This window comes from Equus caballus, chromosome 9 (assembly GCF_041296265.1).
Source record: "Equus caballus isolate H_3958 breed thoroughbred chromosome 9, TB-T2T, whole genome shotgun sequence".
In the NCBI taxonomy this organism is placed as follows: domain Eukaryota; kingdom Metazoa; phylum Chordata; class Mammalia; order Perissodactyla; family Equidae; genus Equus; species Equus caballus.
In genome coordinates this window covers 68115933-68142676 of record NC_091692.1, presented here as the reverse complement: position 1 = coordinate 68142676, position 26744 = coordinate 68115933, and the positions used below count along the sequence as shown (strand labels likewise).

The 26744-nt window shown below is 34.8% G+C and overlaps 1 protein-coding gene across 2 annotated transcripts in view; it reads right to left on the bottom strand.

Moving 5' to 3' along the window:
* EMC2 (ER membrane protein complex subunit 2) overlaps window positions 1–26744 on the bottom strand; it is a 59415-nt gene that overhangs the window by 18273 nt on the left and 14398 nt on the right. For both annotated transcript variants that reach the window (XM_001494974.6, XM_005613252.4), the window contains 5 exons: window positions 21852–21965; window positions 20959–21023; window positions 18903–18988; window positions 5582–5639; window positions 62–147 (listed from right to left, as the gene is read on the bottom strand). In XM_001494974.6, the coding sequence (XP_001495024.5) occupies window positions 62–147; window positions 5582–5639; window positions 18903–18988; window positions 20959–21023; window positions 21852–21965 (409 nt within the window). The remainder of the gene's footprint in view (window positions 1–61; window positions 148–5581; window positions 5640–18902; window positions 18989–20958; window positions 21024–21851; window positions 21966–26744) is intronic.

Below are 26744 nucleotides of genomic sequence, written 5' to 3'. Positions count from 1 at the left end.
CATTTTAATTAAAAAAGATTTATCAGAATAACAAAACACAATCCTCTTGTAAGACACTCACTGTTCCAGATACTCATTCAGCTCCCGAATGGCCTCCACATTTTTCCCCTGGGCTTTTCGAATGGCAATCTTACGCTTTCTTGCAGCCTATGGGTTGACATTAATAAAGGATTAGGCCTTCATGATTCCCTGGGTTTTTGTAAAGAAGGTAATTTGACTGTGCAAATTATTATCTCAATGCCAGTGAAATACCATTGTACCACTACTGCTTAGTGGGAGTTTATAAACATACTCCATGACATCCCACTGGGGAATTCAAACATTCCTCTAACAATCATATATGCTTTACTTTTGATGTACACAATGTATGCATCATTTCATTCAAATAAATAACCATCCAGATTCTGATAATTACAAGCCAGCAGGGAATCCTAATCTTTATCCAGCCTAAAGTCCTTTTACTCTGTTTCATTCATAAGATCTGTATCTTAAGAGATAGAAGGATAGTGGAGATTAGAAAAAAAATCTCACCATGGGCACTTGAATGTTATTATACAAATATGGCTTCTGAGAACTTTTTTCACAATTTTAAGAGAAAAATCTACCTATGAGTCTTTCAAAAGAATAACATAGGTCCTGAAAGACATATTTTATAATAATCAAAGCATTTAAAACTTGTATTTTAAAGATTTTTAAATGATAAATATAAAAATCAGTGCCATTTATTTATGTAGTCATCATTTACTCAGCATCTATTGTGTTCCAAGTACTGTGCTAGACAATGAAAATATAAGCATAAAAAAGGAATAGATAATTCCTTGCAGGAGCTCAGTCTCATGAGAGGAAGACATATCAAATAAAAAGACAATGATAGAGATATCTGGGGTGTTGTGGTAACATGGAGATCCTAACACAGGCTGCGGCAGAGTAGAGAGATGGAAGGGCAGGAAGCAAAGTGAGTCCCAGATGTGATACATGTACTGAAATAAAAAGGGCAAGCAGACATTAAGGAAGCAAGAGAGGAAATTATATGGAGGACACTGCATAGTAGGAGGAACACAAGAGCAAAAGCATAGGAGAGAGTAGCATTGTGTGTAATTACGACTATATGTTTGAGGGTGGAGTGAATAGTCAGGGACTGGAGAGCACTATATGAACTATTAAATTTACATCCCCTCCATCTCTGATTAATTCAAAGCTGAAGGATAAATAATAAAATACACTATAACTAGGGCCAGGTTAAGCTTAATAATTAGGAACATGATTATCATTGTTTTATATAATACACACTCCACAAGATGCAGACAAGAGAAGTAAAATGAATGAGGCCTCTTTATACTAACACAGCTACCTGTCTTGGGGTGGGAAAGGTGGAGGTTTTTGCTCTGAAAAAGTAAAAGTCAAAAAATCAGAGAGAATCAAGAGATTCCCCAATAAATAACAAGAGCAATATTTATAATAATAGTGATATTTTGGTAACAAAAAAATCACATGTATTAAAAACATATATCCTTGATTATTCATCTCAGGCTGAAGGCCTAACACAATGCCTGCCACATAGTTGGCATAGAAATAATTTTGGAATAATTTCACTAGGTAAAACAATGAAAGCACCATAATGAATTCAAAGCTTAATCTCAAGAGTTCAGAAGGAGGGGCCGGCCCCATGGTCAAGTGGTTAAGTTCATACGCTCTGCTGCAGCGGCCCAGAGTTTCGCCAGTTTGAATCCTGGGTGCGGACATGGCACTGCTCATCAGGCCACGCTGAGGTGGCTTCTCACAGGCCACAACTAGAAGGACCCACAACTAAGAATATACAACTATGTACTGGGGGGGCTTTGGGGAGAAAAAAGAAAAAAATAAAATCTTTAAAAATAATAATAAAATAAATAAAATATAAAAAAGAATTCAGAAGGAAAGTAAAAAGCTCTAAAAGTAACTCAATCCTTAAGCCTTCAGGAAGAATTACTAGATTTCAAATGTGAAAGCCTTATCCCAAGTCCTTCTCAAAACAGGTGAGGGATGAATTAATATATAATTAAGGAACTAATTTCTTTTAGACATATAATATCTGATTTCACCAATCCAACATCATTTGAAACAGAATTGTTTATTCCTTTCATTTTTCATGATACTACTTCTTCCAAAGGCAATACGGTAAAGCAGAGAGTCCAGGCTTTGAAATAAAAAAGACAAGAAACTGAACCCCAACTCTTGTCACTTACCAGCTTTCTAACCAAGGGCAAAATATTTAGCCTCTCCAAACCTCAGTAATACCATCAATCTCCAAGTATCAATGTAAAGCAACTGACACAATACATTGCCAACAGAGGGAAAACAGACTTCCAGGCACTCCTGCCTCCAAGGTTTATGCCGATGACCCTGGGAAATGTGGCATTCTGAAAGCATCTTCACCCTTAGCACAGAGGCAATTATATCTATAGTCATGTGCCACATAACAATATCTCAGTCAAGGATGGACTGCATACGTGATGGCAGTGTCATAAGATTAGCACCATATAGCCTACCTGTGTAGTAGGCGATACCATCTAGCTTTGTGTAAGTACACTTTATGACATTTGCACAAAGAAATCACCTAACAATGCATTTCTTAGAATGTCACCCTGTCATTAAGCAACACATAATTGTACTTTCCACGTTTTATGGCTTTAAGACTGGCTAAAAGAGAAATCCAAATGGCCCCTTATAGACTATGTATGAGGAGGTAGTAACTAAATCTTTACGTTTTAGGTAAATATTTTAGAGCAAGGTGACTAACATGAGCGTTGCCATATATTATTCTTTCATCAAATAGCAGTTTTATCTAATCTCCCCTCAGTACCTTCTGTCCTTCTGTAAATGTTTATCAAGTATCTGTTGTGAGCCACCATAGTGTTAGTGTTACTAAGAATTAAGACTGTTTCTGTTACTCTATCTGTAGAAAGCACTGTGGTAGACGTTGAGGGAAATAACAAAGCCAGATAAGACCTAGAACTAATAAAGACTAGTAGGGGAAGACTTTCACTTAATATGAAACAGTTAAGTTACTATATAGAAGACATCATAATTTCTTTTTCCAAAGCAACTTTAATGTATTATCTCAAAAAGATGAGAAAGCCCAGTTTCATCCTTTTCCTTAGTTATACTACTACAAAGATAGAGCAATATTTAATTACATATTATCTTAGACCTTGAAGTGAAATAATTTACTAAAAATAGTTCCAACTTAAACTGGTATAGAAGTACGATGTTTGACTCCTAATTCCAAGAAAACAAATTACAAGCTACTGATTTTTAACTTGGTATTAGAAATATACATGAAACTCAAACTTTTCTCAGAAACTTGATTTCATTTTTTCAATATATAGCTGTTTGAAAAATGAATACCTTTGAAACTGTGGTGAAATCTTATAATTGAAATAAGTACATGAGAAAGTCTTCAGGAAAAGAAAAATGGTACTATCTATAAAGGATTGTTTTATTAAAACAGATGGCAAGGCATTAGAATAGTTAAGACTAGAAAAGTATTCAAAACTTTCTGATTTTAACTCTTTTTATTGAGAATATCTAGATAAAATTAACAGAAGCTGTTTCTTTTTTTTTTTTGCTGGGGAAGATTAGCCCTAAGCTAACATCTGTCACCAATCTTCCTCTTTTTGCTGAGGAAGCCTGGCCCTGAGCAAACATCTGTGTCTAGACTCCTCTAATTTATATGTGGGACGCCTGTGACAGTATGCCTTGATAAGCAGGACATACATCTGCGCATGGGATCTGAACTGGCAAACCCTGGGATGCTGAAGCAGAGTGCATGAACTTAACTACCACACCACCAGGCCCGCCCCCACAAGCTGATTCTTACTTTTATTTTTTATAATAGGTAGGCTTGCAGCTCTGCCAAAACTTTTCCCTGAACTCTCTACATTCTGAGAATCCTCACAAAATAATGAATCCCTGCCATTCAGACACCAAAAATTAAAAAACCTAGGAAGTTTCCAAAGAAAATTTCCCTGGGGTGGGATAATATTAAAAGCAAAACTCTAAACCATTTCACAATATATACATATATTAAATCACCACATTGTGCAACATAAACTTTCACAATGTTGCTAGTCAATTACATCTCAATAAAGCTTGAGAAAACTCTACCCTTTAAGCAATAGATGTTAAGTATTACTATGGAGTATCAAAAGAGGCAAGCAGGGATCAGGGATTTATGACCAATGAATGCCTGGGACAAATGCTATCCAGAAACTGCACACTTCAGTATTGCATAATTTCCCAACTTAGCACAAATAATTTATTTAAAATGAATCAAGTTACTAACGTTCAATATTAAGCATTTCTGGATCTTATAAGTGACAATTGTACATTATGACTTTTATAAAATGTGCAGTTTTAATGAAATACTTGCCAAATAAGAGAACACCTTCAAGTATTTGTATTATGTGTTAATATAACAATTTCTCCTTTTATAAAAGGAAAAAACAAACTCAAACTGGTTTCTTCTTTTTAATTGGTTATATTGGTTCATGTAACTGAGAATTCTTTTTTTGGCTGGGAATGATTCACACTGAGCTAACATCTGTTGCCAATCTTCCTCTCTTTTTTTTCCCACAAAGCTCTAGTACTTAGATGTGTATTTTAGTTGTGAGTCCTTCCAGCTCTTCTATGAGCCACCGTCACAGCATGGCTACTGACAGACAAGTGGTCAAACTGGTTTTTGTTTAAAAATTCTAAAAATATTTCTCTTTTAGAAGGCACATGTATGGACATAATAACATAAGACATCAAAATACCGGATGTTATCTAAAGTTTCTCTTTACCTCTTCACTTAGTAAAAGGTAAGTCTGAGGGAAGTCATTATGCCAATATAGTAAACCAAAATGTTCTCAACATTAAAAAAAATTTTTTAACCAGGGTATTTTTCAAACAAATAATACTATACATTTGTAACAAATACTCTGCCCAATAACTGATACAAAACACTTGTTCAAAATCAGGATAAAGAGAGAGAGAGATATATTCTTATTCAGGTAGAAGGTAGAAAAAAGCAAAACCAAACAAAACAACTTCATAATTCCCTATATTAACCACAGAGATGATTTCTTTCATTTTTCATTCAGACAAATAAGATATAACTACCCCCCAAAACAAGTTACTATTTCATAAACTTCAAAATATCACAAAAACACTGAGCTCTGCTGGGCTTTCATGTAAGTACATAATATTCTTTCCTTCCAAATTTCAACTAACTTCTCTCTAATAAGATTTAAGTCAAATTTTGCCAAAGAGTTTTAAATCTATAAAAAAAAAAAAATATGGCTCATAATGAAATATTTGAAATAAAAAGATAAAACCTGGCTCTGTATGCATTTTTCCATTATTTCAAACTGAACTGATTTCGCCTTCTTTTAAAAGTTGGGGTAATATTGGTTTATAACATTATCTAAATTTCAGATGTACATCATCATAGTTCACTTCTGTATAGAATACATCATGTTCACCATCAAAAGTCTACTTGCCATAATTTTGCCTTTTAAAATAAACTTTAGATGATCTTCAGGACAATCAGCTAACTTACAGTGTTGGTTGGATCTTCTTGTAAAATTCGATCATATAGCTGAATAGCATCATCATATCTATTTAAAAAGAAAAAGAAACACCAGGAATCATCAGCTTAAAATTTAATGACAAATAATAAATACAGAAAAAGATTAAAGTGGCAAAGATTTGAATGCATTTACAACTGCATTCCAAGTGTCTTTTGATCTTCACATAACGGTAAAGGTTTGCTACAGTGTCAATTTTTTACGGAAAAAAAAATCATGTATAAGGTACTTATAGAAAAACTTACTTCAAAAATACACTGATTCAATTTGGCCTAAATACAAAGGTAAAAACTAGCAATAGAAAGAGATTATCTCTGTGATCCTAGTTATACATAGAATTACAGCCAATAAAACATAATAAAAAATTTAATTTTAACAAATACACTCACAAGGAAATGATCTATGCATTAATTCTCCTTTAATATTTACGACAGCTTTTCTTAGTTGTTTCAGTTCAATTTATTAAGCACCCATTAAGCATGCACACACAACACTTCTCTTTGCTGCATTACAATCTCATAAGGGAAACAGTTAACAAATTTATCAAGTGAAAAAATAATCAAATATGACAGCATACAACTAAGAAGCCAAAATTAACATTATGTGATAGTGAATCGAAGGGAGGGATACATCAGAAATAACATAAAGAACTTTACCTAACTATGTACTCTTATATACAATAATCTTGATTGGTATGCAAGTTAATTGCTGAGTGATTCTGAAATACCTTCCTACCCATATCAAAGACCCCCAACACCCTTCCACTCAGTTTCTCCACTTCTGGATATAAATCTACAGAGAAAGCAAAAATTAATATTTAAAAACTTTTACAGTAGTGTTTCTAAAACGAGGAACAACAAACAGATTCTTAAGATCCATTCATAAGTTCCCTATGAGAATTTTTTAATTTCATATTTTCCTCTTAATGATAGTCAACATCTTTTAACTGGACACTATCCCACAATCTTAGTGTCCAAGTCTGTACTTGTGATTACAATCACGCCAATAGGTAAGAATACTTTAACTGTAGTAAATAAAATAAAAATACTGAGAAAAATAAAAGCAGGCTTAGTTTGTAAATGTGTCCATATCATGTGAAGGCCAAATGTCATCACTGTACACTAAGTCAATCAGACTTAGCAGCAGTTCAAATAAAGAATATTAGTTTGGACATCAAATATATAGTAATACAGTAGGCATGCTAGCCTCACGATTATATGGTGAAACAGAAAATAAAATTATTAAATAATAATAAAGCAAAATAATAAAGTACACAAACAACAGCAAAATTAATGCTATAGAGCAGGGGTTCTCACAAGGCACTGTTACATGAGAATCACCTGGGAATGTTTTATATAACCTCTAGGAAACAGATCAGAAATGACAGAAGAAGATAGGAATCCATTCATTCATTTCATTAACATAATAATCTAAATTTTAATAGTTTTCTCATTTTGGTATTTTATAAAGAAACTTACATTGTTTTTATAGTTGTACAAAAATGATACACACAAGGCATTAATACTTAGTTTTATATTGGAATATATTTAAGATATACCAAAATAAAAAAATAGTAATTTATGTAAAAACTGAGTGTGATGGTTAATTTTATGCATCAACTTTACTGACCACGGGGTGCCCACATTAAACATTATTTCTGGTTATGTCAGAGTGCGCTTCCAGATAAGACTGGCACTTGAATTCATGGACTCACTAAAAGATACTGTCTTTCCCAATGAGAGTGGACATCATCCAATCCCCTGAGGTCCTGAATAGAATAAAGGCAGAGAAAGGAGTAATTCACCCTTTTTACTGCCTCACTGCAGAGCTGGGACATCTCATCTCACCTCCCCCTGCCCTCAGACTGGGATATACACCATTGGCTCCCTTTGTTCACATGCCTCTGGAAGTGGATCTGACTGAACTACAGCACCAGCTTTCCTGGGTCTCTAGCTTACAGATGGCAGATCCTGGGACTTCTTAGCCTCCATAATGGCGTAAGCCAAGTCTTCATAATAAATCTCCATTTATATCTTCTATTGGTTCTGTTTGTCTAGAGATTTCTAACTAATATACTGAAGGTCCACAAATATTTACCTTTAGACAGCAATTTCTCAAACCTACCTGTCTATTCACCTGCAGGGCTTTTTAAAGAAAGATCTAGATTCAACCCTTACAGACTGATCTCAGTATAGTGGGGACTAAGCAACTACATACTTTTTAAAATGCCACAGATCCTTCTAACTCACATAGTCATGTATGAGAATCAATGGTTAATGGTCCTATGTGATGAAGACATGTAATAGTTACTCTTTCAAAAAAAACCAGTAAAACCTTATTAGGTAAAATGATGAAGTAAGTTTCAATTAAAGAACAAGAGTTGAAGAAATAAAAGATCACTAGATTTCTTAGAAAACCTCAGATAATACTTAAGAATAAATTAACCATGTCAAATTACCATATCAATTTTTTGTATGGTTGGAAAGGGGTTAGAGGAAGAGTAACTACTAAAATGTGTGCTTTGCAAATTAATACCTCTCAAAACTTTACAAGATAATTTTAAAAATCATTCATGTTCGATGTGTTTTGCTAGTCATATATTTTTAAGATGGTCTAGGAATTCATACCACTTGAAATGAAACAAGAAGTGATATTAGAGTAGAATATTGATTCAGGAGCAATTCTTTGCAGATTTCTTCCATTCTGTCCTGATTCAAAATTATTCTCTGCTAACTTAAAATAACAATATTTTATCTATTTTTCTTTACCTATGCTCTTTGTTTACTTCCAGAGAGGATCCAAAGAGATGAAAAGATACAAACACAAACACAGAAGCCAAAAGCAAAGGAGTAAAGGGGTTGAAAAAAATTGCATAAATACATCCTGCTTGGAAAAAAAAGCTACTATAACTGAGGTACAAGTTAATTCTGTCTTACCTAAAACATCAAGTTAAAAAAGTAAGAAGTAATAAGCTGATTCTAAAATTCATACATAAATTCAAAGGACTCAGAATAGAGAAAATAACCTCGAAAAAAAAGTAAAAAGTTGAAGGACTTACACTTTTGAATTTCAGAACTTACTACAAAGCTACAATATAAATACAGTATAGAATCAATATGGTGTGGTATATGATAAATATATAGATCAATGGAATAGAACTGAAAGCCCAGAAATCAACACTCACATTTACATGCAACTGATTTTCAACAACGGTGCGAAAACAATTAAATGGGAAAGTATAGCCTTTTCAACAAATGGTGCCAGGACAAGTGGATATCCATGTGCAAAATAATCAAGTTGGACACCTACCTCACAACATAAAAAAATATCAACTCAAAATGGGTCAAAGATCTAAATGTAAAACTAAAACTATAAAAATCTTAAAACAAAAGGTATGTGTAATTTTTGTGACCTTGGATTAGGCAATGGGTTCTAGATATAATATCAAAAGTATAAGCAACAAAAGAAAAATGAACTGGACTTCACAAAAAAACAATCAAAATCTTTTATAATCAAAGGACACCTTTGAGCAAGTGAAAAGATAAAACACATAATGTGAGAAAGGTTTTGCAAAGCATATATCTGATAAGGGACTTGTATCTAGAGTATATATAAAGAACTCTTACAACTAAATATAAATAAACCAATTTACAAACAAAGAATATGAATATACATTTCTCCAACAAAGATATACAAATTGCCCACAATTTTAAGAAAAGATGCTCAAGATTTTTGGTTACTGATCCGGCATGTAAATACCTTGGAAGTCATCACTCACAACCTCATAAGACAAAAGCTGAACAAACTGAACAAACTGAACAAACCAACAACTCATCTTACATCCATCAGAGAATTAAAGTCTTAGGGTGTACTGCTGCCCCCAAAACTGAGAGACAGGTGAATACATACAATCACAACTTACCGGAGCACAAAACTCCACCAAAACCTGTTAGAACTAACCAACTCATGTAGTAAGGCTGCAGGATACAAAATCAATATACAAAATCACTTGTGTTTCAATACATTAATAATGAGCTATCAGAAAGAGAAATTAAGAAAACAATCTCATTTACAATTGCACCAAAAAAAATAAAATCCCCAGGAATAAATTTTACAGAGAAGTGAAAGCCCTGAACACCAAAAACTATTAAACATTGATAAAAGAAATTGAAGAAGACACAAATAAACGTAAGGATATTCTGTGCTGAAGAACTGGAAGAATAGTGGTAAAATGTTCATACTACTCAAAGCAATCTACTGATTCACTGCAACCCCTATCAAAATTTCAATGCATTTTTCACAGAAATAGAACAATCACAAAATTTGTATGGAACCACAAAAGACTCCAAATAGCCAACACAATCTTGAAAAGAACAGAGCTACAGGTATCATGCTTCCCAGTTTCAAACTATATTTCAAAGCTATAGTAATCAAAACAGTATGATATTGGCATAAAAACAGACACATTAAGAGAATGACATCAGCATCATGGCAGAATGAGCTCTTCCCTTAGTCTCTCCCGGCTAAGACAGAAGGAAAAGCACATTCATAAAACAACAGAGGACACTCATGAAACACAATACATGTCTGAGAGATCCACGCAGCCATATAGCTGAAGATGGGGGCACTGGACGTGCCATAGGAGACAGTGGAAGGAGATAAGAAGATCTCCTCTCCCGCCCCGAGTGGCAGCAGGGCAGCGATGTAGGGTGTGGGGCCACATGTGGTGGCCAACACGCAACTCTGACAGGAGAAGGGGGAAAAAGTAGTCCTCCGCAGAGACAGTCTTGCTCTCGGAGTTGCCTCACAGGCCACAGGAACACTGTAGACTGAGGCAGCTAAGCAACTGCAGGGGCGTCCCCACCAAGCCTAGCAGCCCAGGTAGGCAGACAATGAGTGTAGGGTGGGACTGCACAGGATTGTGCATGCGAAAGAAAGCACCCCACTCTCCTCCTACCTGGTGCAAGAGCTCAGCCAGTCAGCCAGAGCAGGGGATCCCACCAGAGCTCCTCAACCTATGTGTGTAATGCAGCGGTCAGCAGGCAAATGCAGATGGGCCGTGTTGGCATAGCTTATAATGGACAGGCACAGTTGCCAGGGGTCACAGTGGGTTCGGAAAACAAAGCTCCTACCCAATTCAGTGGGAGCAGGTGGAATCTGTGACCAAATACTACCACTATGCAATGGCACAAATGCACCCCATCAAACAGTATGAAATATATTAACACTCCAGACCTGAAAGAAAATGACAAGTAGAAGGAAATCAAGCCTGAAGCCACAGAAATTTAGAATCTAATGACACAGAATTCAAAACAGTTATCATAAAGAAACTCAACAAGTTACAAGAAAACTAACAAAGACAGTTCAATGAACTCAGGAATAAAATTAACGAACAGAGTGAACTCTTCAGAAAAGACACTGAAACTACAAAAATAATTCATAAGTATTGGAGATGAGAAACACAACGAATGAGACAAAGAAAAATCAGGAATCTTTAAAAAACAAAGCTGATATTGTGGAGGACAGAATTAGTAATTTAAGGACAGAAATATATAAGTGCTTCAGATGGAGGAGAAAAGACAACTAAGACTAAAAAGGAATGAAGAAATTCTCTGAAAAATAGCAAACTCAGTTACGAAATGCAACATAAGGAGTATAGTATTCCAGAGGGAGAAGGGAGGAAGAAAGGAGCAGAGAGCTTGTTCAAAGAAATAACAGCTGAGAATTTCACAAACTTGGTGAAGGAGCTGGAATTACAGGCAAATGAAGATAACAGAACTCCTACTTACATCAATGTAAAAAGACCTTCTCCAAGGCATATATTAGTAAAACACACAAAAGTCAATGACAAAGAAAAGATATTAAGGGCAGCAAGGTTGAAGAAAATAATGTACAAAGGAACCTCTCTCAGCCTTCCAGTCAATTTCTCAAAAGAAACCTTACAGGCTAGTAAAGCATGGAATGATATATTCAAAATTCTGAAAGACAAAAGCTTTCAGCCAAGAATACTCCAGTGAAACTATCCTTCAGATACGATGGACAAATAAAAACTTTGCCAGATAAACAAAAGCTGAGTGAGTTGATTGCTACAAGAACCCCCCGTACAAGAAATGATCAAAGCCCTCATACCTGAAAGAACCCCCCACCACAAGAAATGATCAAGGCCCTCATACCTGTAAAAAAGGAAAAGAAAGGGTTTACAAAGCCTTGAGCAAGGAGATAGACAAAATCAGAAAATTGCAGTTCTCTATCACAACATGTTAGCAAATATTTAATTATAACATTAAAGTTAACAGGGAAGAAAGCATCAAAAGTAACTACAATCCCTTCATTTTAATCACAAACTCACAACACAAAACAGAATAAACTGTGACAATACCTTAACAGGGAAGAGGAAAGGGATTGAAGCTGCGTAGACAAATAAGAGGCTATCAGAAAATGGACTATCTCATCTATGAGATCTTTCATACAAACCTCATGTAACCAATAAACAAAACATTAGAACAGAGACACAAATGATAAATACAGAGAAAAATGACAAAACCATCATAGAGAATCATCAAACTGAACTGGCAGTTGGAAATACACAGGTTGACAAACAAGTGAAATACAGAACTGGAAAACAAGTGATTAAATGGCAGTAGTAAGCCCTCATACATCAATAATCAATCTAAATGTAAATGGATTGAATTCTCTAATCAAAGGTCAGAGAAGGGCTGGACAGATTAAAAACAAGAAGCAACAATATGCTGCCTCCAGGAAACACATCTCAGCTCGAAAGACAAACACAGGCTCTGAGAGAAGAGATGGAAGACAATACTCCAAGCTAATGGCAAACAAAGGAAAGCAGGTGTTGCAATACTTACATCAGACAAACAGAATTCAAAATTAAAAAAGCAATGAGAGAAGAGAGGGGCAGTATATAATGATAAAAGGACACTCCACCAAGAGGACATAACACTTATAAATATACATGCACCTAACACCAGAGCACCAAAGTACATAATGCAACCATTAACAGACCTAAAAGGAGAAATTAACAGTAACACATAATAGTAGGGGACCTCAGCACCCCACTTACATCAATGGATAGATTATCCAGACAGAAAGTCAACAAGGAAATAAATGAAATTTACTTATGGAATTTAATGAAAAACTAGACTAGATGAACTTAATAGATACAACACTCCAACCACATCAGGAGAATACACATTCTACTCAAGGGCACATGGAACATTCTCGAAGACAGATCATATGTTGGGAAACAAGGAAAGTATCAATAAATTTAAGACAATTCATATCAAGCATCTTTTCCAACCGTAATGCTATGAAACTAGAAATCAACTACAAGGAAAAAGCTGGGAAAGAGACAAATATGTGGAGACTAAAAAACATGCTACTGAACCACCAATGGATCAATCAAGAAATTAAAGAAGAAATTAAAAAATATTTGAAGACAAACGAAAATGAAAATATACGATACCAAGTCACATGAGACACAGCAAAAGCAGTCTTAAGACGGAAATTCATGGCAATACAGGCCCACCTTAACAAACAAGAAAATCTCAAATAAGCAATCTTAAACTACACCTAAAAGAATGAGAAAAAGAAGAAGAAACAAAGCCTAAAGTCAGCAGAAGGAAGGAAATAATAAAAACTACAGCAGAAATAAATGAAATAGAAACCAAAAAAAAACAGTAGAAAGGATCAATGAAACGAAGAGCTGGTTCTTTGCAAAGAGAAACAAAACTGACAAACCGTTAACCAGACTAAGAAAAAAAGAGGGAAGGCTTAAATAAATAAAATTAGAAATTTCTCCTAGGAGAAATTACAAGAGATACCACAGAAACACAAAGGACTATAAGAGAATAGTATGAAAAACTATATGCTGGGCTGGCCCTGTGGCCGAATGGTTAAGTTCACGTGCTCCGCTGCAGTGACCCAGGGTTTCACCAGTTCGGATCCTGGGCATGGACATGGCACCACTCACCAGGCCACGCTGAGGCGGCATCTGGTGTACCACTGCTAGAAGGATCCACAACTAAAATATACAACTATATACTGGGGGGCATTTGGGGAGGAAAAGCAGAAAAAGTAAAACTATATACCAACGAAGTGGACAATCTAGAAGAAATGGATAAATTCTTAGACACACACAACTTTCCAACACTGAATCAATAAGAATAGAGAATCTGAACAGAACAATCACAAGTAAAGAGATTGAAACAATAATCAAAAACCTCCCCCAAAGTAAAAGTCCAGGACCAGATGGCTTCTCTGGAGAATTACACCAAACATTCAAGGAAGATTTAATACCTATACTTCTCAATCTATTCCAAAAATTGGAGAAGACAAAACACTTCCTAACACATCCTATGAGATCAACATCACCCTGATCTCAAAGCAAGATAAAGACAACACAAAAAAGGAAAATTACAGGCCAATATCGCTGATGAACATAGTTGCAAAAATCCTCAACAAAATATTGGCAAATCAAATACAACAATACATTAAAAGGAACATACATCATGATCAAGTGCGATTTATGCCACGGATGCAGGGATGGTTCAACATCCACAAATCAATCAATGTGATACACTACATTAACACAGTGAGGAATAAAAACCACATGATCATCTCAATAGATGCAAAGAAAGCATCTGACAAGATCCAACACCCATTTATGATAAAAACTCTCAATAAAATGGGTATAGAAGGAAAGTACCTCAACATAATAAAGGCCATATATCACAGACCCACAGCCAACATCACACTCAACAGGGAAAAACTGAAAGCCATCCCTCTGAGAACAGGAAGAAGACAAGAGTGCCCACTCTTACCACTCTTATTTAACATAGTACTGGAGGTTTGAGCCAGAGCAATTAGGTAAGAAAAAGAAATAAAAGGTATCCTAATAGGCAAGGAAGAAGTGAAACTCTAATTGTTTTAAAATGACATGATTCTAAATATAGAAAACCCTAAAGAATCCACTGGACAACTATGAGAAATAATCAACAACCATAGCAAAGTTGCAGGGTACAATATCAACTGATAAAAATAGTTGCATTTCTATAGTAACGAACTAACAGAAAGAGAACTCAAGAATACAATCCCATTGGGCCGGCCCAGTGGCCAGTGGTTAAGTTCGCACACTCTGCTTCAGTGGCCCAGGGTGCGCCGGTTTGGATCCTGGGTGTGGACATGGCACCACATGTCAAGCCATGCAGTGGTAAGTGTCCCAAATATAAGGTAAAGGAAGATGGGCATGGATGTTAGCTCAGGGTCAGTCTTCCTCAGCAAAAAGAGGAGGATTGGTGGCAGATGTTAGCTCAGGGCTAATCTTCCTCAAAAAAAAAAAAAAAAAAAAAAATAGAATTCAATACCATTTACAATCACAACAAAAAGAGTAAAATAACTAGGAATAAATTTAACCAAAGAGGTGAAAAACCTATACAATGAAAACTATAAGACATTATTGAAAGAAATCAATGATGACATAAAGAAATGGCATGATATTCCACACACATGGATTGGAAGAATAAACATAGTTAAAATGTTCATACTACCTAAAGCAATCTACAGATTCAAAGCAATTCCAAACACAATTCCAATGACATTCTTCACAGAAACAGAACAAAGAATTCTAAATTTCACATATGGCAACAAAAGACTCTGAATAGTTAAAACAACCCTGAGAATAAAGAACAAAGCTGGAGGCATCACAATCCCAAACTTCAGAAGATACTACAAAGCTATAGTAATCAAAACAGCACGGTACTGGTACAAAAGCAGACACACACATCAATGACACAGAATTGAAAGCCCAGAAATAAAACGACACATTCTTTGACAAAGGGAGCAAGAACATACAATGGAAAGTCTCTTCAATAAATGGTGTTGGGAAAACTGGACAGCCATGTGAAAAAGAATGTAAGTAGACCATTATCTTTCACCATACACAATAACTCAAAACGGATTAAATACTTGAAGGCAAGACGCGAAACCATAAAACTCCCAGAAGAAAATACAGGCAGTACACTCTTTGACATTGGTCTTAGAAGGATCTTTTCGAATACCATGTCTACTTGGGCAAGGGAAAACAAAATAAAAACTAAACAAATGGGACTTCATCAGACTAAAGAGCTTTTGCCAGGCAAAGGAAACCAGGAACAAAACAAAAAGACAAACAACCAACTGCGAAAAAATATTTGCAAATCATATATCCGACAAGGGGTTAATCTCCAAAATATATAAAGAACATACATGCAACTCAACAACAAAAAACAAACAACTCAATCAAAAAATGGGCAGAGGATATGAACAGACATTCATCCAAAGACGATATACAGATGGCCAACTGGCACATGAAAAGATGTTCAACATCACTAATCACTAGGGAAACGCAAATCAAAACTACAATGAGATATCACATTACACTTGTTGAATGGCTACAATTACCAAGACAAAAAATAACAAATGTTGGAGAGGATGTGGAGAAAAGGGAACAATCATACATTGCTGGTGGGAATGCAAGCTGATACAGCCACTATGGAAATGGAAATGGAGATTTCTCAAAAAATTAAAAACAGAAATATCACATGACCCAGCTATCCCACTACTGGGTATTTATCCAAAGAACCTGAAATCAACAATTCAATGAGACTTATGCACCACTATGTTCACTGCAGCATTATTCACAATGGCCAAGATATGGAAGCAACCCAGATGCCCGTCAACTGATGAATGGATAAAGACATGCTATATACACAATGGAATACTACTCAGCCATTTGCAACATTTGCAACAACATGGATGGACCTTGAGGGTATTATGCTAAGTGAAATAACCCAGACAGAGAAAGACAAACACTGTATGATTTCACTCACATGTAGAAGATAAACAAACACACGGACAAAGAAAACAGATTAGTGGTTACCAGAGGGGAAGGGGGTTAGGGGGTGGACATAAGGGGTAAAGGGGCACATACCTATGGTGACTGACAAATAATAATGTACGACTGAAATTTCACAATGTTATAAACTATTATGACCTCAATAAAATAAAAAAAAATAAAATTTTTAAAAACCAAACAGATCAATGGAACAGAACAGAGAGCCCAGAAATAAGCCCATGCATATATGGTCAATTAATTTACAACAAAGGAGCCAAGAACATAAAATGGGGTAAGGATAGCCTCTTCAATAAATGGTGTTGGCAAAACTGGACAGTCCCATGCAAAAGAATGAAACTGGACCACTGTCTTTACACCATACACAAAAATCAACTCAAAATGGATTAAAGACCTGAACGTTAAGACCTGAAACCATAAAGCTCCAAAACGAAAACATACGAGGTAAGCTCCTTGACTTCAGTCTAGGCGATGATTTTTTGGATTTGACACCAAAAGTAAAGGCAGTAAAAGCAAAAATAAACAAGTGAGACTACATCAAACTAAAAAGCTTCTGTATAGCAAAGGCAACCATAAACAAAATGAAAAGGCAACACAGAATGGGAGAAAATATTTGCAAATCTTCTATCTGATAAGGGGTTAATATCCAAAACATATAAAGAACTCATACAACTCAGCAAAAAACCAAACAATCTAAGTGAAAAACAGGCAGCGAAACTGCAAACACATTTTTCCAAAGAAGACATACAATGGCCAACAGGTACATGAAAAGGTGCTCAGCCTCACACATCATCAGGGAAATGCAAATCAAAACCACAATGAGATATCACCTCATATGTGTTAGAATGGTCACATCAAAAAGAGAAAATATAAGTGTTGGCAGGGACATAGAGAAAAGGGAACTCTTATGCACCGCTGGTGGGGATGTAAATTGGTACAGCCACTAAGGAAAACTGTATGGAGCTTCCTTAAAAGATTAAAAACAGAACTACCATTTGATCCAGCAATTCTACTTCTGGATATTTATCCAAAGGACACAAAATCACTATCTTGAAAAGATATGTGCACCCTCAAGTTCACTGCAGCATTATTACAACAGCCAAGACATGGAAGCCACCTAAGTGTCCATTGACAGATGAATGTAATGGGGGCCAGCTCAGTGGTGCAGTGGTTAAGTTCCCACATTTCATTTCCACAGCCCAGGGTTCATCAGTTCCGATTCCCAGGTGCGGACCTACCCACCACTTATCAAGCTGGTTTGGATCCCGGGAGCAGATCTACCCACTGCTTATCAAGCCATGCTGTGGCAGGTGTCCCACACATAAAACAGAGGAAGATGGGCATGGATGTTAGCTCAGGGCCAATCTTCCTCAGCAAAAAGAGGAGAATAGGCAGCAGATGGTAGCTCATGGCTAATATTCTTTAAAAAAAGGAAAAAAAGGAAGTTGTGATATACATACAATGGAATATTACTCTTCCATAAAAAAGGGAAATTCTGCCATTTATGACAACCTGGATGGACCATAAGGGCATTGTAATAAGTCAGACCAAAAAAGACAAATACTATATGATCTTACATGCAAAATCATAAAGAATCCGAACTCATACACAAAGAACAGATTGGCAGTTCCTAGAGGTGGAGGTGGGGGGTATGTGAAATGGGTGAAGGTGGTCAAAAGGTACAAACTTCTAGTTGAAAGAGAAATAAGTCCTGGAAATGTAATGTACAGCATGGTTACTATAGTTAAAAATACTGTGTCGTATATTTGAAAGTTGCTAAAAGAGTAGATCTTAAAAGTTGTAATCACAAGAAAAAAAAATTTTAACTGTGTGGTGATGGATGTTAACTTTATGTTGCAATCATTTCACAATATATACATATATCAAATCATTATGTTGTACACCTGAAACTAATAATGTTTTGTGTCAATTATATCTCAATAAAAAAGAAAGAACAATAACCTCTATACCTTGAGTGCCTGTGAAGGTAATATATCATTACTAATTCCCAAAACAACCCTGAGAAGTTGGTAATGTTCTCTTTTTACAAAGGAGTGAGGCCGAAAGGGCTTAAAGAAGTTAAATAATTTGCCAGATCAACAGGTAATAGATCCTAGCACCACAATTTGAAGCCAGTTCTCACTTCAAGCATGGTTCCATTTCACTAGACCAGAGATACTAAATGGATTAAACTCCTATGTCAAATCCTATTTACTGGGAAGTAGCAGGATTTATAGTGAGAAGCACTCTGACACTATTCCAAAGCTCAGTCGCAAAAGATCTTACAAAATTAATGATGCTCCTATGGGTATGGGAGGGCCTAAATGTAGGCCCCATGTCTGCCATTTTAAAACAGGATTACCCTGTTTACAAGATTCAGTTACCTTTCCATGGCTTCAAACCTCATTCCAGTTAGTCGCTTGACCCTGTGACTTCCGGGGAACTGTCTTCTCAACTCCTGAAGACAAAACTGAAAAAGTAATTGGTAAAAAAGACTTGAAGAGTAGTAATTACATTACATACACTAAATGAGCTAGATGGAATGCCTACATTGTTTTCAATGTATCTTTTTAATTTCATTAGTGTGATCTAATGACACAAAGTGAAATTAATCAGTAATGAACAATAGGGTAGAAGAATAATTCTGAAATTACAGAGAGGGTAAAAATCAGTTCTCAGAGACTAATTATGCTTTTAACTGGGAAAATGAGCAGATCATGGGTCCCCTAATAATTCTTCAAATCCTATTACCATATTACTCCTCTAAAAATTGCTTCCATAACGTGTTAGGCCCTACTTAAATGCCTGTAAACAGTTTCCTAGCCTTTTCTTCCTAACTACTGCATAAACATTCTCCTGATAAAAATTAAGTTCTTTCATAGTATTCTCAAGTCCCTAGCTAATACCATTAATTCTTTGTTTAATTTTGCCTTGTTGAAATCACATATTAATCAATCATGTTGTCAGCACACATGTCCTGATTTGGGGTCATAAAATACAGGCACAATATCTATGGAGGACCAATCTCCTTAATTCACCCATCAACTCAACCTAATAAATAATCAAATAGTAACTGAATACCTATCACGTCTACAGCAACATATGAGGAATTATAAAAGTCTTGGAAGTGCTAGAAATGGTAAGGATTATAAAAACGGTCCATTCTAGTGGCCCATAAGTGACCAAGAGATGCCTTTAACTAGTGAAGAAACTATTAACCAGTAACAAAATAAGTTTTAATACAATCTGGAAGTATAGCTTCAAAGTCTGTGATTGAATATTTGCCAGGCTAAGAAAAATATTCAAGTTAGTCAAAACTGAAGATAATATTAAGTTATTTCTTTGACATCATGCAAAACTCATACAACTTATCAGCTAAACTGTGCACAAATTCTGAACCATTAAAAAATAGTGTGCTGTAAAAAAATCATTTAATTTGATCTCCTGCTTTATCAATATTATTATCTAATTTGATCTCCTACTTTATCAAATGGCATTTGGCTATTTCAAAAAAAAACAATGCAAAATTTCCCTCAAGATATAAGCTGGTACCTCTGTGAATACTCAAAAGACTATGTGTGTCTCATAGGTTCTGAAGGTAATCCAAAAAGGTTTTGTGGAATATTTTTTACCACTGGCAGTACCACTGGAATTATATGTATAACCAGCTAACGCAATTACCCTGAAAAGGATAATGCTAACTCAGACATGCATGTGTTTTCCTGGTATTTCTACTTTCTGTTTTTGTGTAAGTCTTTTTGGCTTAAATGAGGAAGCAGCATGAAGTAGTACTTAAGAAATCAGGATAATAAGAACAATAGAACAAAAGAATAGAAACCTTTGTTTCTTGATTAATAAAGTAAATACAATGATAATATCAAAGACAAATCAAATTAAGAAATTATTGTGAAGATTAAATAAAGCATTTAGCATAGTGCCTAGCCAGTAAGTGTTCAAAATATACCATTATCATTCTTTTATTTTAAAAGCAGTATTAGTATTTTAAGTCATGTTCTGTACACGTTAGAATTTTCTAATAATTTAAGATATATAATTACAATATTGCAAAATAGTATTTAACATTATATACTATGAAAGTCATTCAACAACCCAAAAGATAAACTTGTTTTAAACTATCTGCTTCTTAGTGTAAACTCTATAATATAGCATAATTCACCTATTAAGTGGATAACCTTCACCAACTAATTTAACCTCTTCCGTAAAACTGGGATACTACCTAGTTCCCAGAATTACTAAAAAGATTTAAGAACACATTGTGTCCCAAAGTATCTAGTTAGTCTCACCCACTCTTAAGAGTAGCATTGAAAATGAGCTATAGAAAGCATTCAGTACAAGCCATATACTAATTCTTAACTGCTTACATATAATTCATGGAACAAATTAAATATAAAATAAAACATAATTAGTTTAAATACCTACCAATGCCAAGTCATCTCGACCATAGTCTAGGGCTGCAATCATCACCTGCTCATATATGATCCAAACTAGATATACATATAAAAAAAAACTCAATTTAATATAAAAATATCCCAACAGAAATTAAACAATGAATTCTTCTTGTTCTGTTATTTATACTTATAACTGAAAATTGATTTATTGTATTATATCTGGAATTAAGGAAAGAAAGCATCCTTATATGTTTTCAACAATGTAAAATATTTTAATATATTTTTACGTAAAAAAATTTCCAGTTATTTAACACCTTTACTGTTTTAAAAGATTCTTTATGAAATACATTTTCACGAGACCAGAACTGCAGCCACATGAGCTTTAAAATAAAAATGCCTATTTGGGGATTTGGGGGGTCGGCCCTGTGGCTGAGTGGTTAAGTTCACGCACTCTGCTTCGGTGGCCCAGGGTTTCGCAGGTTCGGATCCTGGGCATGGACCTAGTACCACTCATCAAGCCATGCTGAGGTGGCACTCCACATAGCACAACCAGAAGGATCTACAACTAGAATATACAACTATGTACTTGGAGGCTTTGGGGAGAAGAAAAAAAAGAGATTGGCAACAGATGTTAGCTCAGGTGCCAATCTTTAAAAAGAAAAAACTCTCATCGACTATTCCAGTTAAAAACTTTAAAAAAAAAAAAAGCCCATTTGATAGCTTCACTACTACCAGCCACAATAAATCCCTCTTAAAATAAAGTATCATTAAACTTCCTGAAAAGTTTTTAAAAAGGTGATAAATCACAGATAGACTGAAATGAACAGCAGAAAAGACGTTATAAAAGATAGTTTTAAAAAAAAAACTAAAAACCATATATGGAACATGTGCTGAGCAAGAATACGATAAATTAAATAAACTTACTATCGTCTCCAAGCTTAGAAGCATATTCATTAATTAATTCCTCTCCAACTTCCACAATTTGCTCACTATTTCGTGAGTTTTCTTCTCTCCATTTTCTCATTTTATCTCGCATTTCTGGAAAAAATAAGCTTGTTATTACACATATATAGTTGATCACTGTCAAAATATTGACAAGATGAAATCAACTTTTTAGGTAAAAAAAATAAACACACTAATACACAAGTCTATGGTATCTCAAAGTTCATAAAGGAAAAAGTCAATTTAAAAAGAGCAACAGATCCTTTAGAAGACTGACAATACATTACAACTGATATTATAACTATCTTAATTTAAAAGTAATGAATGGCTTGGGTCCATTACAAAGATCCTCTATCCCTTTTAACAGCAACGACAGATCTTAACTTTTTGGAGGTTACAGACAACAGTCAGAATTTGATAAAAGCTAGGGATTATTTTTCCAGAGAAATGCATAAAATTGTACATAGAAATCTCAAAAAATTCAAGATGCTCCTGAAGTTCATCCACTGACTCAAGAACATAAAATTTTCATAATCACGCTATCATATTAGGCTATCACACTGAAGGAATATTCATCACAACACTACTACAAGAGTACATATAATGTATAAAGATATACAACTATGCAAGGACATCAACAGCAAAAAAAATTAGAACAAAGGAAATCTTTTGATTATATATACAAGAAGGAATAAAATGAATAAAGTCAAGTCAAGTCAAAAGCATTAGCAAACAACAAACATCTTTGCATATTATAATACAATAGGGTACTCTGGAGCTTTTTAAAGAACAGCATTTTGGTAATAGCAGAAATAATAACTAGAAAAAAAGAGTACCTAATCCAGTAAACAAAAGAACCCTTTATAATAGTTAAGGTACAATCAACTGTCCAATTCACCAATTATACACATGCTCTCTTATTCCTACCTCTGAGAATCTTAAATATATAACTCATATGAAGTACCACCTTCTTCGTTCTATAGACACAGATGTTGAATAGATTCAAACAGTTGAATTAAATTGTGTTGAACAAATAAGTTAAATAAACAATATGCTAGCCCCCTAGAGAATAAAGAGAAGCACATGGGATCTTCACCACTTTTATATGCATCATCTGAGTTCCTACAGTTCGAAGTCTACAAAAGAAAACAAAAATCATGAAAATAAGATGGAAATGGACCCTAGCTGAATTTGAAAAATGGTCTTAGAAAATCATTACAAATTAACATACAGTTAATTTCTTCTCTGAAACCCAGAAATCAGTTTGACTCTCACTCTTCATAGGAAGTAACCTTGAACTGAATCTTAAAGGTTGAAGAAGAATTCAGTAGGCAAACAAAAAAGCAGGTTATTCCACACAGAAGGAACTCCTGGTAGTTAGAATTAGAAAGCAGAATGGAATCAGGAGATGAGAGGGTAGGAAGTAAGAAGAATGAGTTTCTAAAGGGTCTTATATTTCATACTAAAAAACAGAAGTTTATTTTTGAAGGTGCAGATAAACCAACCAAAAAACGTTAGCAAAAGGAAAGCAGTATGATTAGATATGCATGTTGGAAAAATCATTCTGGTCCAAGAAAACAAAAACACACAAATAACAAACAGAAGATAAACTGGAAAAGAGCAGAAAAGAAATCAGTCAGGGAGGATGTATAGCATAATGGAAAGAAGATGTACTTAGACTTAGTTTGAATCTGAACTCTGTTACATGACTTCCTACAACTCACCTAATCTGTGCTTAGTTTTCTGCACCTATGAATGGAGATAACAATACTCATAGTTCAGGGATGTCTAGCTAGAATTAAACAAAAATACATATAAAGTTCCCTCAGCAGAATATCTGGCACACAGTGGTGACTTAGTAAGCACTAGTTTCTTCAATGTCAACCAACAGTCTAAGGGAAATATATGCATCAAGCAATGGCAATAGATATAGAATAAGGGAAGGAATGAGAGGCAAAAATTATGTATGAACTATTTTACTTCTTTTTAAAAAACAGATTGGAGAGACTATGGAAGGATGGTGGCAGATATAACAGCAAAGTCAACAGTTATAAGATCGGCATAGTAGCATCATCTATGCAGAAGAAAGCTAATGGAAGCAAGTATTCACTGGAAAGCACCATGAGCCAATCTGAATAGCAACTGAAACAAGGAAGGGCTCTGCCCTCTCCAATCCCAGGCAAATGTATACAGACAGTAGTAAGTAGGACTGAAAAGGCTGAAGCAGTTGAATCTATGTGAATTCTCAAAATTGGCCAAGGCTCCTTCTAAGACAAGATTCCAAACTAAAGAGAGAGTGATGGAAATCGAATAAAAATTCAGCAGCCCAAGGACAACAGGATATGTAGCCAAGAAATCTCAGAAAGCAAAAACACTACACAGAAACAACAGAAGAGGGAGTGCTCTGAAGTTAAAAAAAAAAAAAAAAAAAAACTTTATACTGAATCCTACCTCATTTCAAAATTTCAGGAAAACTAATTTCACATAAAAATGAGCAATAAATGCACAACAGTATTCAGGTCAAGTTATCAAAAGCAAAAAGAGAACAAACAGTTGAATATCCTTGCAATACACACTGAAAGCATGCCAGAAAGACAAGCCCACAAAACAGATCAAAACTGTAACATTTTATTTCAAAGTAAGCTAAAAGACATTAAGAAAATGATATAAAACATAAAATAACAACATGCATCAGAATTAGAAGAACTGAGAAACGAGGTGACAGGACTCAGGACAGAATGAGAAATAAAAGGAAAATAACTTCAGAAACTAAAACTAACTAGAAGAAACATAGCACAAATAAACACAGAGTGAAAAAGAAAAAACATTTTTTCTTTCAGGTTTGAGATATAATTGACATACTGCATATATAATTTAATGGAGTACAACACAACTTGACTTACATATACTACAAAATGATCATCCCAATAAGTTTAGTTAACATCCATCACCACATATAGACACCCAAAAAAAAAGAAAAGAAAAAAATATATTTTTCCTTGTGATGAGAAATTTTAGGATCTACTCTCTTAGCAACTTTCAAATATACCATACAGAGGTGTTAACTATAGTCATCATGTTGTATATTACATCCCAAGTACTTATCTTATAGCTGGAAATTTGTACCTTTTGATTACATTCATCCAATTCCCCCACCCTCTACCCTTCACCTCTTGTAACCACAAATCTGATCTTTTTCTATGAGTTTGGTTTTCTGATTTTTTTTTCCAGATTTCACATATAAGTGGGATCATACAGTATTTCTCTTTGAAAAAAATTTTTTTTAATGAAGAGATAAAAAGGGATTGAAAAAATAATGATGAATATTGAAGACAGGCAAAGAATATCCAACATATGGATAAAAGGAGTCGCTGAAGAAAATCAAAGAAAAGCAACAGAACAAATTCTAAAACCTGTAATTCAAGAAAACGTTGCTGACACAGAAAGAAAATGTGAATTTACATACTGAAAGAACACACCATGTACCTGAGAATATTAACCCTGGATAACCAATATGAAGGCATATGCTAGTAAAATGAACGGAGGTTAAGGGGCAAAAAATCCTTTGAGCATCTAGGAAAAAAAGACTTCTAAGACAAAGAAGGTTAAAGGATTACTAAACTTTTCCACAATAATGTTTTATGCCAGAAGAAAATGGATTAACACAATTAAGATACTCAAGGAAAGAAGGTATGAGCCAAAGATTTTATATTCAGCAAAACTCAGTTCCAAGTATACAGGATTCCAAGTATACACAAATTGTGATCAACATGCAAGAACTTAGAGAATATTGTGCCAATATACTCTTCCTGAGGAATCTACTAGAGAAGGTTTCAAACAACCAAAATGGTTAGAAAGACACCAATCTAGACTTGTGGTGATCATTAATTATATAGTTACCTGTGGAACTAAAAACACATAATGGCTAAAAGAAAGAGAATATCTGTTTTATGCTCAGAAAATGCAGACATAATACAACAATTTTAAAAAATGGGTGAGAATAATAGCATATGCAACAAATTTGTTTTAATAACTTCAGTAATAATATTGGTGGTAACATTAGTACTGTTTTTCTAAGACTCTAGTAGTTGTAATAAAACAAATGAGTAATTATGAGATATTCTAGTTCTGTCATCTGTGTCCTTGAGAATCAGGAGTCTCTTGTAAAAGAAAGGAGCTACAGATGTAAAAGAAAAACAATTCAAATAAATCTTCTGTACTCCTGAATTTAAAAGCATCAATATGAATTCATTAGGTATTTTGTCCTTAAATATATACATACACATTTCCTTTTTTTGTTAGTGCCCTCGAGTAGATTCCTGCTCCTAGTGACCATGTGAATAGCAGAGGGGAATTCTGCCTGGTCTTTTTTGCACCAAACATCCTCTCACCTTCCGGTGCTCCATGAGACAATGCTCTGCTGCTATTCATAGGGTTTTCATGGCCGAATTTTTTGGAAGTGGGTGGCCAGGTCCTTCTTCCTAGTCTGTCTTGATCTAGAAGGCCCACTGAAACCTGTCCACCATGGGTGACCCTGCTGGTATTTGAAATACTGATGGAACAGCTTTCAGCATCACAGCAACAATATGGTCACCAGAGTATGACAACCAACAGATGGGTAGTGTGGTTCCCTGAACTGGAAAAAAACTACGTTGTAGCAGGGAGAGTACGGGACCTTAACCACTAGACCACCAGGGCTGGCACACACATTTTCTAGCTATGAGCAATTCAATAGTAATGAGCACACATAGCATGCAAATTGTGGTCTTAAAATACCATTTCTCACTAAAAGAAATCAAGACTTCTTAGAAAAATAGCTGATTCCAGGTATGGGACAAGAAATGTATGATGATCCTGGAACATCTTCTTATATCA